The 15,787-nt window shown below is 39.4% G+C and overlaps 1 protein-coding gene across 7 annotated transcripts in view; it reads right to left on the bottom strand.

The window, feature by feature from the left end:
* EXOC6B (exocyst complex component 6B) overlaps positions 1 to 15,787 on the bottom strand; it is a 615,592-nt gene that overhangs the window by 87,136 nt on the left and 512,669 nt on the right. The window contains exon 21 of one of the 7 annotated variants that reach the window (XM_035700723.2): positions 8,112 to 8,174. The exons of the other annotated variants lie outside the window; for them this stretch is intronic. Coding sequence (XP_035556616.1) covers positions 8,127 to 8,174 — 48 coding nt within the window. The 3' untranslated portion in view covers positions 8,112 to 8,126. Of the gene's footprint in view, positions 1 to 8,111; positions 8,175 to 15,787 lie in introns of those variants that run through there. 7 annotated transcript variants of the gene reach the window in all.

Genomic DNA, 15,787 nt, shown 5'->3' with positions numbered 1-15,787 from the left:
AAAAATTTTGAGTGAATCAATAGAAAGGCCTAGATTGCCTTGAAGAGACTACGGGTAGAAACATTAAGGGTGATTTTGGAGAGGGCTCAGAAGGCATGGCAAAGAAAGCTGTCATCTTAGAGGAGGTATATATACTGTCAAGAAAAGAATGAGTGAAAGAAACAAACATTAAAGGTGCTTCTGGTGAGGCCTCAGAAGAAAATAAGGAACATGTTACTAAAAACCAGAAGATGGGTTATCCTTGTTATACATAGTGGCAAAAGATGTGTTTGAACTGTGTTCTACAGTTGAGTAGAAAGTAGAACTTGTAAGTCATGAATTTGGATACTTAGCTTAACAAAGCGTTGAAGACGTAGTCTGATTTCTGCTTGCTGCTTACGACAAAATGTGAGAGAAAAGAGATAAATAAAAATTACCAAAAATTAGAGACAAACAAAGAAACAGACTTTTAATTATAGAGAACAAAGCAATGGTTACCAGAGGGGAAGTGAGTAGGAGGATGCGGAAAACAGGTGATGGAGATTAAAGAGTACACTTATCATGATGCAAAAATAGATAAAATGATATAAGAAAAATTATTAAAAATTAAAAGGAGGAAAGAACTGTTAAATAGAAAGAAACCAGTAGTTGATGATTTGGAAGATTCTGGGCCTACTCAGATTGCAAAGGATAGCAAAATTAGGAAATTTACTGTTAGGAAAGTGTGCTTTGGAAAGAAAGCCCAGGGTGTGCCTGGACAACATTTTGCTAAAGCGATTCAGTGTGAGACTTATTGATCCATATTCAACTATGTCAGCAGAAGCCAGAAATAGAGATGGGTTACCCAGGAAAGCTCTATGGATGGTCCTCCTAGCTAATGCTGATGGATCCCTGTGATAAATACAGGAGACCCACATGATTTTTAGGAATGTTGTATCAAGAGACACACTGCCAGCCTGAACCAAGGGGACAGAGACAGCACGAAGCGAAGGAAGGCTGTTGGACTTCCACCGTTCTAGAAGCAGGAAATTAGCAGACAGAGCTACTCATTTGCAAATGTGCTACCAAGAAGGAAAGGAAAGAATAGCTTCCAAGATAAAGACTCTGGGGCAGAAGTGGAGGCTGTTAGAGATGGCACAGCCTTGGAGAGCAGAGCCATGAGCCTAGAAAGCCATAGATTGTGCCTAGGCCCTGAAGCCTGATGGTATTGGCCTTGCTGGATTTTAGAGCTTCTTGGAATTGGTAACTCCTTTATTCCCTCAATTTATCCTTTTTGGAATGGAAATGTCTATCCTCCACCTGCTCACCACAGTATTTTAGAAATGGATAACTTGTTTTCTTGGTTCACAGATCCATAGACAAGAGAGGAATTCTGCCCCAGGAAATGTCATACCGAGTCTACCCATATTTGATAGAGATGATTTAGATGATGAAATTTGGGACTTTTGAGCTGATGATATTTAGGTAAGAATTTTGACTTAGAAGAAATGCTATAATGGATTGAACATCCAAAAATGTTGGGATGTGTGGGTCTATGTGTTTTGCAAGGGTGACAGATGTGAATTTGGGAAGGTCAAAAGGTGAAATATAGTGGGTTGAATGGTGATCCCTAAAAAGCTATGTCCAGGTCTTAACCTCTACTATCTGTGAATGTGTCCTTATTTAAAACAAAAAAATCTCTCCAGCTGTAACTTAAGTTAAGGATCCTTAAATTAAGGATCTTAAGACAAGATCATTCCTGGATTAAACAGGTGAGCTTTAAATCCAATAGTATGCAGAGAAGTGAAGGTCATGTTAATACAGAGGCAAACATTGGAGCTATGCAAACCACAAGCCAAGGAACCCCTTGGAGTTCTTCCAGAGGCCGGAAGGAGCAAGGAAGAATTCTCTCCTTTAGGCTTTGGAGGGAGCACAGCCCTTCTGACATTTTGATTTTGGAATTCTGGGCTCCAAAAATATTAGAAAATAAATTTGTTTTTTAGGCCACCAAGTTAGTGGTAGTTTGTTGTGGCAGCCATAGGAAACTAATACAGCTACTGAGATATCACCAAACCATTTTGCAGATAAGGTAAAATAAAGGTTAAAGAACTTAAGTGATTTCCATTCAGAGAAAAAGTATGAAACAGATGGTCTTTGCAACTATTGCTACAAGGCAGAGTAAAAAGATACTGGATTGAAAACTAGAAGCCTAGAGCTCCAGCTCTGGCTTTAGCTGTGTGATTCTGGGCAAGTCCCAACTTCTTGGGCATTAGTTGCCTCACTTTTAAAACTGAGAGTGGGGATGATAAGTACTGGTGCGTATAGTTCAAAACTGGCTGATCAATTGAATCACATGAAAAGCTTCCTTAAAACTACAGATTCTCAGCCCTCACCAAGTTTGGGAATCACAAGGCTAGATGATTACTAAATAAATTCCTTCTAATGCCAAATGTTACATTTATTAGAGATCCCATAGTTTACAGCACTTAAGTATTTGTATAATCTAGACTGTGTATCGTTGTGAACATGGAGGGGCTGAATGTAAAAAGAAGTATCTGGAACCTATTTATTCCAGGTTCCAGGGGCATGGAATTTGGGCCTAAAGTCACCCTTAATATCCTTTGTTCTATATAACCAGTCACTGTCCCTAGGCTGGAAGCACATGTGTGACATGACACAGGCCAATTTAAATAGGTATTGTTCAAAGTGTCTGCATATAAGTGAGTCTTGCCAACACAGATCTGTCACATCTGAGAATAATATTCACAAAATCTTTTCCATCTTTCAGAAGTCACATGGCTTTAAAGAAATAAAATACATCTTCTCTCTTAGAAAAGGCCCAGTTTGACTAAATATGTTGTTTGTTTGTTTTTAAACCTAACTTGGGTTATCTTCTTGGCTCTCCAGATTAATTTTTTTTTTCTTTTCTCCTGAATTTAATCTTTAACTGCAATATCATGGTTGGGAAAATCACATTTGAATTATAGCCGGAATTTAATCATTAAAATTAGTTGACCCTGAATAAATCAAACGTTAGCAGAATGAAAAATCGCTATCAATCTGATCCTTAAGTCAATACTGAAGGAAATGTATTATTCTGATGTTTACCATTTGAGGAATACAGAGTGTTAACAAGGCCTGTTAACACACAAAACCTGAATTACATGTCTGTCAGCTGCCAGAAGATCCTTATGAAGACAGGATTTGTAAATTCTGGAGAATTAGGGAGACCTAAAAAGATCAGTGAGACACTGATGCTTCCTTATCTTGAGAAAGATCAAAGCAAGGAGTGATTTCTTCTCTTCCCTCTGAACCACCCCTTTCTCAATGGCTGGGCTAGTCACCACAACTTCCATAGTCACAAAACGATAGGAGGCTGATGGAGAGGGATCACAGGGTCCCAGACAGTACTCCGATTCCTATAACTCCAGTCTCTTTGAAGACTCTTTGAAGATCTGAAGTTAAGTGGGCACAGAAGTATCTCAATCAGGCAGCTGGGACTCTTCCCACGGTTCTGTGTTAGGTCCTGTAAAAAGGACACCCTCTGGGAACTTCCTTCCTGAGACTTTTCAGGAGGCGGTTGGCTCACTCACTACATTTCACATTTGAAGTCTTTAAGTAGTTTAAAGCGAAGAGCCTATCTGTAGTTAGATTTTTGTATATTCTTAAAACCTAAATGGCCCAGCATTCTTTCAATTGTTTTTTAAATTCTCAGACTCCTAAGGCATAGAAATCAGGGAAACAGAGCTTTCTTTATGGAATGTCAAGCATGAACACCATGGAAACATCTCTAATCTCCCCCATTAGACTGTGAGCTTATCAAGGGCAGCGTTTATGTCTCTTCATCCTAGCATTCCCAGCACTTAGACTAGGGCTTGATACAGAATAAGTGCTCTAGAAATGCTTGTTGAATAAGTGATTTGAGTTAATAATAATAATAGTAGTAGAAGGGTCAGATATCTACAGATTGAGACAATAATTATTTCACTGAAATGTTTAAGCTTGGCTTTTCTTGTTACTGCAGCTATTACTGCTTCCCAAACAACAACCCCCCTCCATTCTGCCACCAACACTTTATGAAAAATTTCAGATGCACATAAAAGTTGAAACAATTTAACAGTGAACACCCCATACCCATCCCCTAAATATTACAATTTACATTTTACTGTCCTTGTTAATCACAATATATTCATCAATTATTCTTTTTTTTGATGCATTTCAAATCATGCATATCATTAACTAGCATTTGATATTTATTTACAGATCAATTTTTTCTTTTGAGGTAAAATTTACATACAACGCAATGCACATATCTTAAGTGTACATTTTAGAGGAGCTCTGAAAAATGCACAAATGTGTGATCCAAACCCCTTTTAAGGGAAAATATTTCCATTATTCAGTCCCTACCCCTCAGAGGCAACCACTGTTTTAATTTTTTTCTATGTTAGATTAGTTTGGCTCATTCCATGAATATTGTATAATAGATTGTCACCTATTCTAAAATTTCACAGAAACAACAGCATCAAATCTGTCCTCTTTTGCATAAGATTTCTTTCGGTCCATATGATGTTTTGAAGATGCATCATGCTGCTATATGTTAGCGGTTTTCATTTTTATCAAAGAATAATATTCCATTCTACAAATATACAACATTTTATCCATTCTCTTACTGATGGACACTTGGGATCTTTCAGTTTTTTACAATTATGAATACAGCCACCATGAACATTCTTTTAAAAGCCTTTTTGTGGACATGTTTTCATCTTGGATAAATACCTAGGATTGGAATTGCTGCATTATAAGTTAAGTACTTGTTTACTTTCACAAGAAACCACCAAACCATTTTCTGAAGTGGTTGTACCATTTTATACTCTCATCAACAATGCGTGAGAGTGCTGGTTGCCCTAATCAGGCCATTTTTGATGGAGCAATTTAGCTGTAGCTAGTGTCACCCCCAGCATGTCGCTCTGGGTTCTTTTGCCTTGGAAGAGTAGCAGTGGTTGAATTCTCTCTTCAAGTGTATATATAAAGTTTATATATAATAATAAAGCAGTATTATAGATTACACATCATAGAAATGTATATATATAAAGGAAAGTAAATTCTGTGTACATATCTAAAGGGAATGCTGTGGTCCATGGAGACTGTTGGGCTTTCATCAGTATCACAGGGTGAGGTGAGCCTGATTGGGGCATTAAGAAAGAACGGCAATTTACTTCTGAAAATTAAAACTTTGGGACTGGCTTTTGGAAAACAGAAGCATATCCAATTTTGAATATGTGAGGCAACAATTATGAACAGGGAGTCACTAGTAACCACTTTTGTGAAGTTGAAAGAGATTTTTAAAAAATATGTTGCCACATAGATCAAATTCAAAGGTTCCCTTTTCCTGCCCCATGGCCAATGATCTAGACAGTATTTCAAACACCCGGAAAGTATAATAGAAAAGAATCTTGTACAAAATATGGGCTCCTCAGCAGATTTCAGAAAGGGGAGTGTGGCAAGTGAAAGAAAAAACAAACAAACAAACAAACAAACAAACCAACCAAACAAACCAAAACAAACAAACCAAAAAAAAAACAGGAAAAACATAGACCAAAACCAAAACCAACCCCCACTCTCCCCCAGCCATCCAGATAATTTGATAAGAGAACAGAGAAGATCTTGGCAATTTCCTTGTAATAGCTGCAATTCTTGGTAACTTAATCCTTGGGGGGATGGTGAAGTGAAGATATTCCCACATGCAAGAGCATATTTCAACAGATTGTCAATTAGAGACACTGTCCACCAAAATTGGCTTATTTTCTACGGTGATAATCTATGGAATTTCTTTTCCTTAAATCACTGACTTGGAAATATAAAAGTTATTAAATTTATCCAGTTTAGAGACTACTATAAATAAGTCTGCTTGAGTCTGTATGTGCCTGCATGACATCTGTGATATCCTGAACCACCTCTGTCTGTTCTTCAGAGCGATGGGAAGGTGAATAAAGAGTTTATGTTGACAAGGACTATGAACTAAGCAGCTCCAAACACACTCCCCAGGCTCCCAGAACACAAAGAAAAAAGTAATCACTCCAAATGACCCCCAACTATTTAAAATTTCATACCATCAAGTCAGATGAACCAAAATTGCTACCACCTGTAAAGATTCAAAGCAATACAAAAATCACTAAGAAGATGAAAAAAAAGTGGCAGATGTGCTTGGAGGGAGGGAAAAGGAGCAGAGGAAGAACATGCTTGGAGCACCCCCTCCAGGGAACTGGTGATCATATCAGAGGCTGAGAAGTTCTGCCAGATTGCAAAGTAAACAAACAACATGCCTTATCTATTCTTCTCATACTTGGGATTTTAAGAAAAGTTTGTTCAAACTTATAGATTTTTCAGGGCCATAGAACTGAAGGCTAGGAGGAGTCTGAGTTTGTCTACACCCAAAATCATAGACCTTTAGCTTTAGAAGGGACATTGGGAATCATTTAGTATAATCTGCTACCCAATATGAAACATCCCTTATAAATGTGAATCTGTTTTCTGCTTGCATGGCTCTGGTTATAGGAAATGTAGTCTGCTCCAATTTTTGAGAGCTGTAGCTGTTGACAAGTTTTTCTCTTATATTGAGGCAATCTGCTTCCCTTTAACTTCTAATCATGGGTCCTAGTTAGCGAAACAGCAGTAAGCCTATTCATAGTTCCTACAAGTTGGGTCTTCCTAAGTTTGAAGCTGGATATTGTGGATCTTCTGAATCTCCTCTTTTCCAGGCTGAAATATTCACAGTTCTTTAAACAGGGCTTTCAGGGGCGCCTGGGTGGCTCAGTGGTTGAGTGTCTGCCTTCAGCTCAGGTCATGATCCCAGAGTCCTGGGATCGAGTCCCACATCAGGCTTCCTGCAGGGAGCCTACTTCTCCCTCTACCTATGTCTCTGCCTTTCTCTTTGTATCTCTCATGAATAAATACATAAAATCTTTTTAAAAAATAAAAAATAAACAAGGCTTTCAGATCTCTTGATAGCTTGCTTAAATTTTTCTCCTAAATGCACTTTACTAGCATCTTGCTTAATGCAGTGCTCTAGATCAATGCTTCAGGTATGGGCTTATTATCACTGCATACTGCCTCCAACTACAGTTGACAGTAAAGGTTGGGTTACTTGCTCACATTTACTTAAGTAGACAGCAGCAGAGATTGAAATAGGAAATCTATCTCCTGATTCTCAGGTCAATATTCTATTCCTGTATCACACTGAAAATAACCTGTTGGATAGAACAAATAATGTTCTTCAACATGGATAACAAGAGTTTTTGTGATAATAAAAGGAATGAATGGAAAACAATGAGTCTTAGCATTAAGAACTTCCTTCTCCTGGACCAGGTTAATTTCCTTACTGTGATCTTCACTCCTGTCCACAAAGGAAAATGAGATGTGCTTGGAGGCAGCCTCTCTGGGTAAAGGTCTTCAAGGATCTAGTAGCAGAGGATCAAAGCATATGAGTGCCCTTTGGTCTTCATTTAAGAGGTCCAGTAAGGTCCAGACCGGTTCCCTGCAGGTCCCAACTGAAATCCCAAAACTTACTTGTCTAGGCAATAGTATCCCCTGACATTAAAAGCACCTTACAAATAAATCATAAAGAAATTCGGTATGATTAAACATTGGTCTGGGTGGTAGGTGGCAGTGATAGTGATGGTAGTGGGTAGTGGGGTAGTGGGTAGTGGTGGTAGTGGAGCCTTGGCATATAAGCTAAACTCACCTTTTAATCAGAATTTTGAATATCGGGGAGCAGGGCGGGGGGTGGGGGTGAATGGGTGATGGGCACTGAAGGGGGCACTTGACGGGATGAGCACTGGGTGTTATTCTGTATGTTGGTAAATTGAACACCAATAAAAAATAAATTTATTATAAAAAATTTTTTTGAATATCAAAATACATATAGCAAAGGTGTAAAATGAAGTGATGTATATTACCCATGAAGGGGTGGCTAAAGTTTTTTGGGAGCATTGGGCAAAACAGGCATTCTGGTGCTTATCCGTCAGGATCTTTTTATCTTGCATCTTTGCTTTCTTTGTATATTTCCCACCTCCCTCAAGTTCTGAATTCAGCCCTCAAAATACATATGGAATTAATTCAACATATACTTACTGCAAATCAACAAGACAAAAGGCACTGAAAAGTGAAATTCACACACAAAAAGAACAGGCCTGTCTTGAAGTTGCTGGGCAACTAATCTAAAAAAGACAAACACAAGACAATAAACAAACTATGCTGAGATGAGAGAAAATGGATGCACGCAATATAAACATACCTAGACTGAAGCTTTTCTTCTGAAAGTGAATACCAAAGTCGAGGGATAATTGAGAATTGGGACTAATTTACTTTTGTCATCAGATTGAAAATTCCAGGAAATCCTCACAGAAATCCCAGAATAAAAATCCCACATAAACGACCCAGAAACTCTCCTGCCAATGAAATAAACTTGCCCTATGAAATTAAGTGGCCCTCATGTGAGCAGTTCTGTGCAACAGGCTGCCAGAGCAGGTTAACAGGAGGCTGGCAGCCAGTGCCACATGTGGCCTGCATAGCCCTGTGCAAGACTTGGACTCCGATATACCTGAACTTTCCATGACTGATGATGGGCTGCTGGGAAGAGGCTGCTCCATGGTCAGAAGGGACACTCGATCCTTGTTTGTTTGGGAGCGGGGCACTGCTATATTTGGAGTAGAATGTGCAAAGAACAATTGAGATAAGGCCAGGGTAAGCCACATTGTCCTTCCCCTCCTGTCACTGGGTAGACGAGTAAGCAAAAAACTATTATGCTGGACACGAGCCATCCTTATCCCCAAAGCAATGGATTTTATAAGTCAAATAACAAATAGAAACCAAATCTAGGAATGCTGAATTCACTGAGAAATCCAAAAGAGAAATATCAATTGTCAATTCTTTCCCAAAGGGGTTGGAAGGAAAGGCTGAATAAAGCAATTCTATAAAATGCAATCCAAAAGCCCTCATTGTTTACTGCATGGTAAATCATAATGGCAGGAGTGGTCTTATCCTGTTACGCTGGAAAGTGAGCTAGAAAAAGATAAAGTCACAGCCTTCGCCACTAAATAAAGTAAATAAATACTTTATACATACAGCTGAATGCCCAGACAATGCACAGTCTCAACTGCTCTCAGCCACTCCTGCAAAGGGAAATTCTCTCCCTTTCAGATTCTGCTGCAGGCACCACAATAAAGCATTCTGATAGACAGTCATAATGTTAGGGAGATTATGAAGGCAGTTTGCTTAGGACACCACAGAGCTGGCTGATATTTGAATTCTAGGCCTAAGATATTTTATTTCCTTTTTCTGAATTAAGAAGTGGACCTATCCCTCAGTATAAAAAGGAAGGATAGTGTACCAATAAAGAGGAGATGCTGCATGTAATCAACTAAACCATGTTCATCTCTCCTGACTGTAGAGCTGGAAACTGCCATTCTGTCTGTTGAATGGGAACAACATTGTAGACAGGGAGGGGACCCAGAGTCTCTCATTTCTATATTCTGCACTGACATTATCCCCACTCTTCTCTACTCTTCACTGTAAACATATACCTATAATTTCATCGGGGTCATCCCAACAAGTAAAAATCTCATGCGCATCAAGACAAGATTAGATGAGCCAGGAATTCTACTTCTAGGTTTACTTTGAGGTAAAAACTCTCAAGAAAGCATCATAGGCATGCACAATGAAACAAGCATAAGAACGCTCCATGAAATGCTACTTGTAACAATACCAACAAAAAGATGGAAACAATTTAAATGTTCTTCATTAGGAGAAAGGGTAATAAAATCTGGCATATTAATATAATGGAATACCATACAACAATAAAAGGAACAAATTAGATATCATTAATGGCACAGTGAGGTCTTAATTCTATTGGATGAAAAAAATGTTGCAAAAACAGTACATAGTGTGATCTACGTACATAAATTTAGAAAACATTCAGGGTAACATTCTATTATTCATAGGTATTCATATATTGCTTAAAAACCTAAAAAAATGAACTGAAAAAATAACAATTCACATCAAGAATAGGCCTACCTAGAGCCACTGTGGAAACACTATGGGGGTTCCTCAAAAAGTTAAAAATAGAATTATCCTCAGATCCAGTAATGACAATGCTGGATATTTACCCCCCAGATACAAAAGCATTAATTCAAAGGGATACATGCACCCCTATGTTCACTGCAGCATTATTTACAATAGCCAAATTATGGAAGCAGCCCAAGTGCCCACTGATAGATGAATGGATATACATATACAATGAAATATTATTCAGCCATAAAAAAGAATGAAATCTTGCCATTTGCAACAACATGGATGGAGCTAGGGAGTATAATGCTAAGCAAAATAAGTCAGTCAGAGAAAGACAAATACCATATGATTTTACTCACATGGGGAATTTAAGAAACAATAAGCAAAGGAAAAGAGAGAGAGAAAGAGATAAACCAAGAAACAGACTCTTAACTATAGGGAACAAGCTGATGGCTACCAGGAGGGAGGGAAAAGGGGGGAATGGGTAAAATAGATGAGTACTTAGTTACCATTGAGCTAATGTATAGAATTGAGCACTGAGTAATGTATAGAATTGTGGAGTCACTATATTGCACACCTGAAACTAATATAACACTGTGTGTTAACTATACTGGAATTAAAATAAAACAAACAATAAAAAAACAATTTTTTCCCTTTTTAAAGGGAAAAAAATCGGCCTGGGTATAAAATATACTCCAGTGTTTTGCTTCTTTTGTTTTCATGTAATTCTTTTTATATTTCTTCTTGCCAAAGAAGAAAACAGTCAAAAAATGTTGAATTTTCAAGTCTGGAGAGTAGAAATACAGTATTTGTTATATTTAAATTTCTCAAAAAACATGATCTCAAAGGGGCCAATCACTTGGTCATATTTACTCTGAACTATGGAAAATTTTATCTATTGGATGCTAGACATTTTAAAATAAGTAAAGACTTAGCCATGCTTAACGTGTCCTCTGAAACTTAAAGGCAGAGAATTGATGGCTATGTGAGTGAACATTCAGTACTTCAGACATGAGCCCGCCGCTCAGCTATGGTGGTACCCCACGAGGTCACTAGAGAGCAGAGGCAGAAGAGACCAAACATGCTGAGTAGCTCCAGCATCAGACAGATCTGAGTTCAACTCCTGAATCAGCTACTTCATGTGAGTTTGGTTAAGCTGCTTAACCTATTTGAGCACCAGTTTCCTCAGCTATAACACAGATATAATTCTTATCTCACAGTCTTTGGAAAATTACTTGAGATAATGTGTGGCTACCCTGCTTAGATTTTGCCCAGCACAGAGGAGATGCTCAGATGGGCACAGCAAATCAAAAGGATGAGGGAGTATTTATGGAAGGCTTCTAAAAGTGAACCATCCTTTTGTTAATTCCATATACATGATGAAATGAGACATGCCTCTCATTAGAGTGGGGAATATGAAGAGGTGAACAACTACAGGATGTGAGGTGGTGACCGGGGACAAGAAGCCTTCTTTATGTGCCCCAAACAGCCATGCCTTCCCATCATCACTGAGAATCACTGTTCTAGTTCAGCAGAACCAAAGCCTGGGTATTTCAGGCTCCTAGAACTGCAGAGTAGTGTAGCTGGTAGCAACTCTAGATCACTGCTCCCTCTGGGAACCTGGCTTCCAGAGATCACAGAAACGTGAGGCTTCCTGTTGACAGCAGCTGAAACCCCTGGGTAGACAAAACCCTGGGGCACCAGAAGGTGAGGGTGGCTGCTACTCGGTCTAAGCAGTCTGGAAGCACTATGCATGGTCTCAGGGGACTCCACCTGTAGTAACAGGCTCTAGGAATCCCAAATGAAGGCTGACACATAGTCCTAAGGTATCTGTCTACTCCAAGTCCCACCTCCTTCGAAAGAGAGACAGTGCTATGTGTATCTTGCTTCCAAAGAGCAATAAGGGGGCAAAACAAAAGATTACAAAAATGAACTCTTCGGACATATTAAATCACAAACTCTGAAGAAGATACCTCGGGTGGAGTCCATGTGCATGCCCATTCTCCCTCCACTTTCTCACCCACACTATCCTGAACACATCCCAGGTTGCTGTTGAAAACATAAAACTGCTTTCCTTAGCCATTTGTTTCTCAACATTTTCTGTCAACTAATCTAACTTTATTCAGAAAAGCATCAGTACCAGATACCTTATTTTCCTACAGTTATTAGGAAGTTATTAATCTTCAAAAATCACGATGATCAGAAAATGAGTAAAACTAACTTTCCTTTGTATTGAGCCTCACCTAAATGGCCCCTTCCCCAGACAAATAGGTGGCAGGGCAATACCAGGCTCATTTAAAAGTTTCTTGCTGAAATTTAAACCTCTGCTGTCTTAATCTTCCTTATGTGCATGGGAACAGTCTAGAAGGAAGAAATCAGCAACCAAAACAATGTTCTCTAGCAGTTCCCAAGTACAAAATCGCTCCAGATTTTCCTCTCAGTCCAGAGACAGTGCCTATCATTTTAGCAGCCAGGTGCTTTGACATGTTTCCTATTACGTTCAGAAAATGAGGAAACAGATGGTGGGAGGGATTAAGTGACATGATTGAGGCCAAGAATAAGGGTTTTAAAACTCTCCCTCTTTCATTTCTTGGGAGATATTCTTTCTGCATTCTGGTCTGCATTCTCTCAAGACTTTAAATTAAGTAGGCAAAGAGCATGGTGAATGCTCTGTCTACTCGGGAGTAACAGTTAAAATCCCAGCCTCTTGAGTATCTCACTTGTCACTGAATCCTTGAGTGAATCTGCCTACATGAATCTGTATCTTCTGAGGGAGTGTCTGGGTTAGTCAAATGAGGATTTTCACAACAGAAAGATCTACTGAAGGAGAGGGTGAAGGAAGCAGGGGGAGGGGAGACACAGAGACAGAGAGAGACACAGAAAGAGACAGGGAGAGGAGAGATTAGAAGAGGAAGGGAGGTGAGAGAAGAAGGGAGGGAGGAATAAAAGAGGAAGGAAACAGCAGGGGAAGGAGGTTAAGGACACTCTATCCTTCCATTTTTTGGGGAAAAAAACCCTGGTGATATTGGTGCTAATATGATGTAAAGTGGTCTGTGTACCTGTGAGGAAAAGCTTCAGTTTTTATCTTGATAAATACTTCTGGGTTTGCACATATACCACAACAGATTATAGTTCAAGATCAAAACTGCACCTGCAGTTCACAATGACCTATTTTTTGCCCCAGTCCCCCAAAGTTGCTCTGTAGCAAAGCCAAGTCAAAACAATGCTCAAAAAAAAAAAAAAAAAAAAAGGCTGCAAGTTCCTGGCAATTTCCCTTCCTTCCACATGCTGCCAAGGTCACCTAGAGGTGAGGCTGAACTCTCCATTTGGCCTTTTTTTTTTTTTTTTTCATTTTCCTCCCCCTTTCCCCTCCCGCTACTTAACGTACATACTGATATGGTTTATAGCCTGTACCTCAATAGCATTATCGCCCTGGATTTTTATCAGATCTGGGGTCAGGGGAAGCAGGAAAGGAGATTGGCTGTGGTTCTGGGTGTGGCAAGGTCCTGTTGCCTTATCAGGGAGGTAAGAAAGTGAATCTACCTGGTATGCTTCTGGCTGTGAAGTGCAGGGAGGTGAGCCAAGGTGCCAGGGGGTCACTAGGAGTTCACTTTGGATGAAGGCCCAGTGTTTGTAGAACTTAGCTCATCAACCTTTCTAATTTGCAAAGATGTATTTCCTGTTGGGTTTCTTCCTCTCTGTCATCTAGGCAAAAGAATCCAGTACGCATGCAGCTTGTTTGGCGTGTACAGGAAACATCCCTTTCCTGAATTAAGTCCAATTACGGTAATTCATTCAGAAAATCCTTGGGATCACTGGCGCAAGTTGAACTGCCCAGGGTGGATGAGAGGGGTGGTTAGCCAGGAGACTATGTGTCAAAGATCCCTGGGTGCTTTCCTCACCACTGCATTGACCTGTACCTGAACCTACCCGATGTCATCTTGCAAACTACATAACCTTGGTGTGCCTTGTTTGACTCTCCAATAAAATGGCGGTCCTCATTTATTTATTCCTAAACTGATTCTATTACCTGCTTAGAGAGTCCTGGAGAGTAGAACGACTGAGTCTCAGTGACAGAGAGAGAAACATAGAATCAAATTTCAAGAGTCTGTGCTCAGGACTTTGGGGCCGAGGGCTGGCTGATAGAAAAGCCCTGTGGCTGGCCCTGAAGAGAATGTTAGTGTTCTTTTATGCTAATTTTGGATAGAATTGGCCATTGGGTGGGTCTTACTACAGAATAATTACAAAGCAGGTGGGAATACTGACTAATTCCGATTAAGATCCTGGCTGAAAATATTACAAAATGCTAAAGAAAAGTGTTCATTTTCTGAGACTGATACTGTTTTAAAAAGAAGGTAAAAGATGAGACCAAAGATTCTACTTTTCTAGTTACAGCCAAATTATCCTTACACCCATCTGACTACTTTGGAATCCAGGTGTGATCAACAATACCAATCAATAATCATCCACTCAAACTAGAAAACTTTCTCAAGTCAAAGTACCCATGGTCAAGACACACGTTGAGAGACTGGATTCTCTGCTGAAATACGAAGAGGGTGTATACACAAGTCCCCTTAGCTAGAAGTTCATTTATCAACATGAAAGCAGGACATCTATAGACAGAAAGTAATTTACAGGCATCTCTCTCACTGGAAATCATTTGGCTTTCTTTTAATTCTATTTTTTTTAAAGTTTATATGTTCATTCATTCACTCAACAAACATTTTTGAACAGGGAGTATGTGCCAGGAACTGAGAGAAGGATATAAAAATTAGTAAGACAACAGCCTATCTTAACTAGTTCACAGCTAGTAGAGGAGACATATAGGAAAATACAGTATGGTATGATACACTATAATAGAGTTTTGTATAAGGTGTTAAGGAGGTGCAGAGGGCTGGCCAGTTCCTGCCTGAGAAAGTCCGACAAAGTTTCCCAGAAGAGGAAGACCTGAGTCTTAAAAGTTGAGTAAATGTTTGCCATAGGAGTAAGTGCCTAGCTAAAAGGAAGAAACTTTGTATGCAATGTTCATTGCATGGCAACAAATTTTGTGTGGGTATACCAAAAGAATGGTAGAAGAGGCAGCTGGAAAGGCAGGTAGGGTTTGGCCTGAGAAGGCACTTAAAGCAAGAGTGGGTTTTTTTTTTTTTTTTTCCCTTCTCTGGAGGTGGACAGATCCTAAAGAGTTGTATGCAGAAGTCCAACAATCAATCAAATTTTCAGTTTAGAAAGTTTGGCAGCAATTACAGGGGGAAGAGGAGCTTACCATGAAAAACAGAAGGGATATTGAGACAAGTGTGCAAAATAACTACAATAAAGGTTTTGTTAAGTGCTGACATTAATGTGGGTACTTGTGTGAGTCTTGTCATATATCTGCCACCACTGTGAGTGCTATAGAAAATCAAAGAGTTCAGAGATTGGGATGTAATAGTGAGGGAAGCTTCATGAAGAAGGTAGGAAGGAACTAAGAAACCACTGAGGCTCAGGTAGGGTGAGCATCCCAGAATGCAGAATCAGCACAAATAAAATGTGATGCTTCTAACTGCAGGCTAGAAGCATGAAGTACCCATGAAATGGACAAGACCTATCAGATAAATGGGGAAACAAGAGAAATAAAATTATCTGAGGCCCAGATGTTAAGGCAGATAGATCAAGTTATGCACAAGTCCATCCAAATCTGCACAGCATCTCAAAGCGGAACTAGGCAGTCAATATCTGTGGACCCCAAGCCTCCATGATCATGTGTGTAATAAGGGTTTCACCAATT

Source organism: Canis lupus, chromosome 17, assembly GCF_003254725.2.
Source record: "Canis lupus dingo isolate Sandy chromosome 17, ASM325472v2, whole genome shotgun sequence".
NCBI lineage: Eukaryota > Metazoa > Chordata > Mammalia > Carnivora > Canidae > Canis > Canis lupus.
Note: the sequence above shows the minus strand (reverse complement) of the source record. Positions and strands in the feature narration are given on the sequence as shown.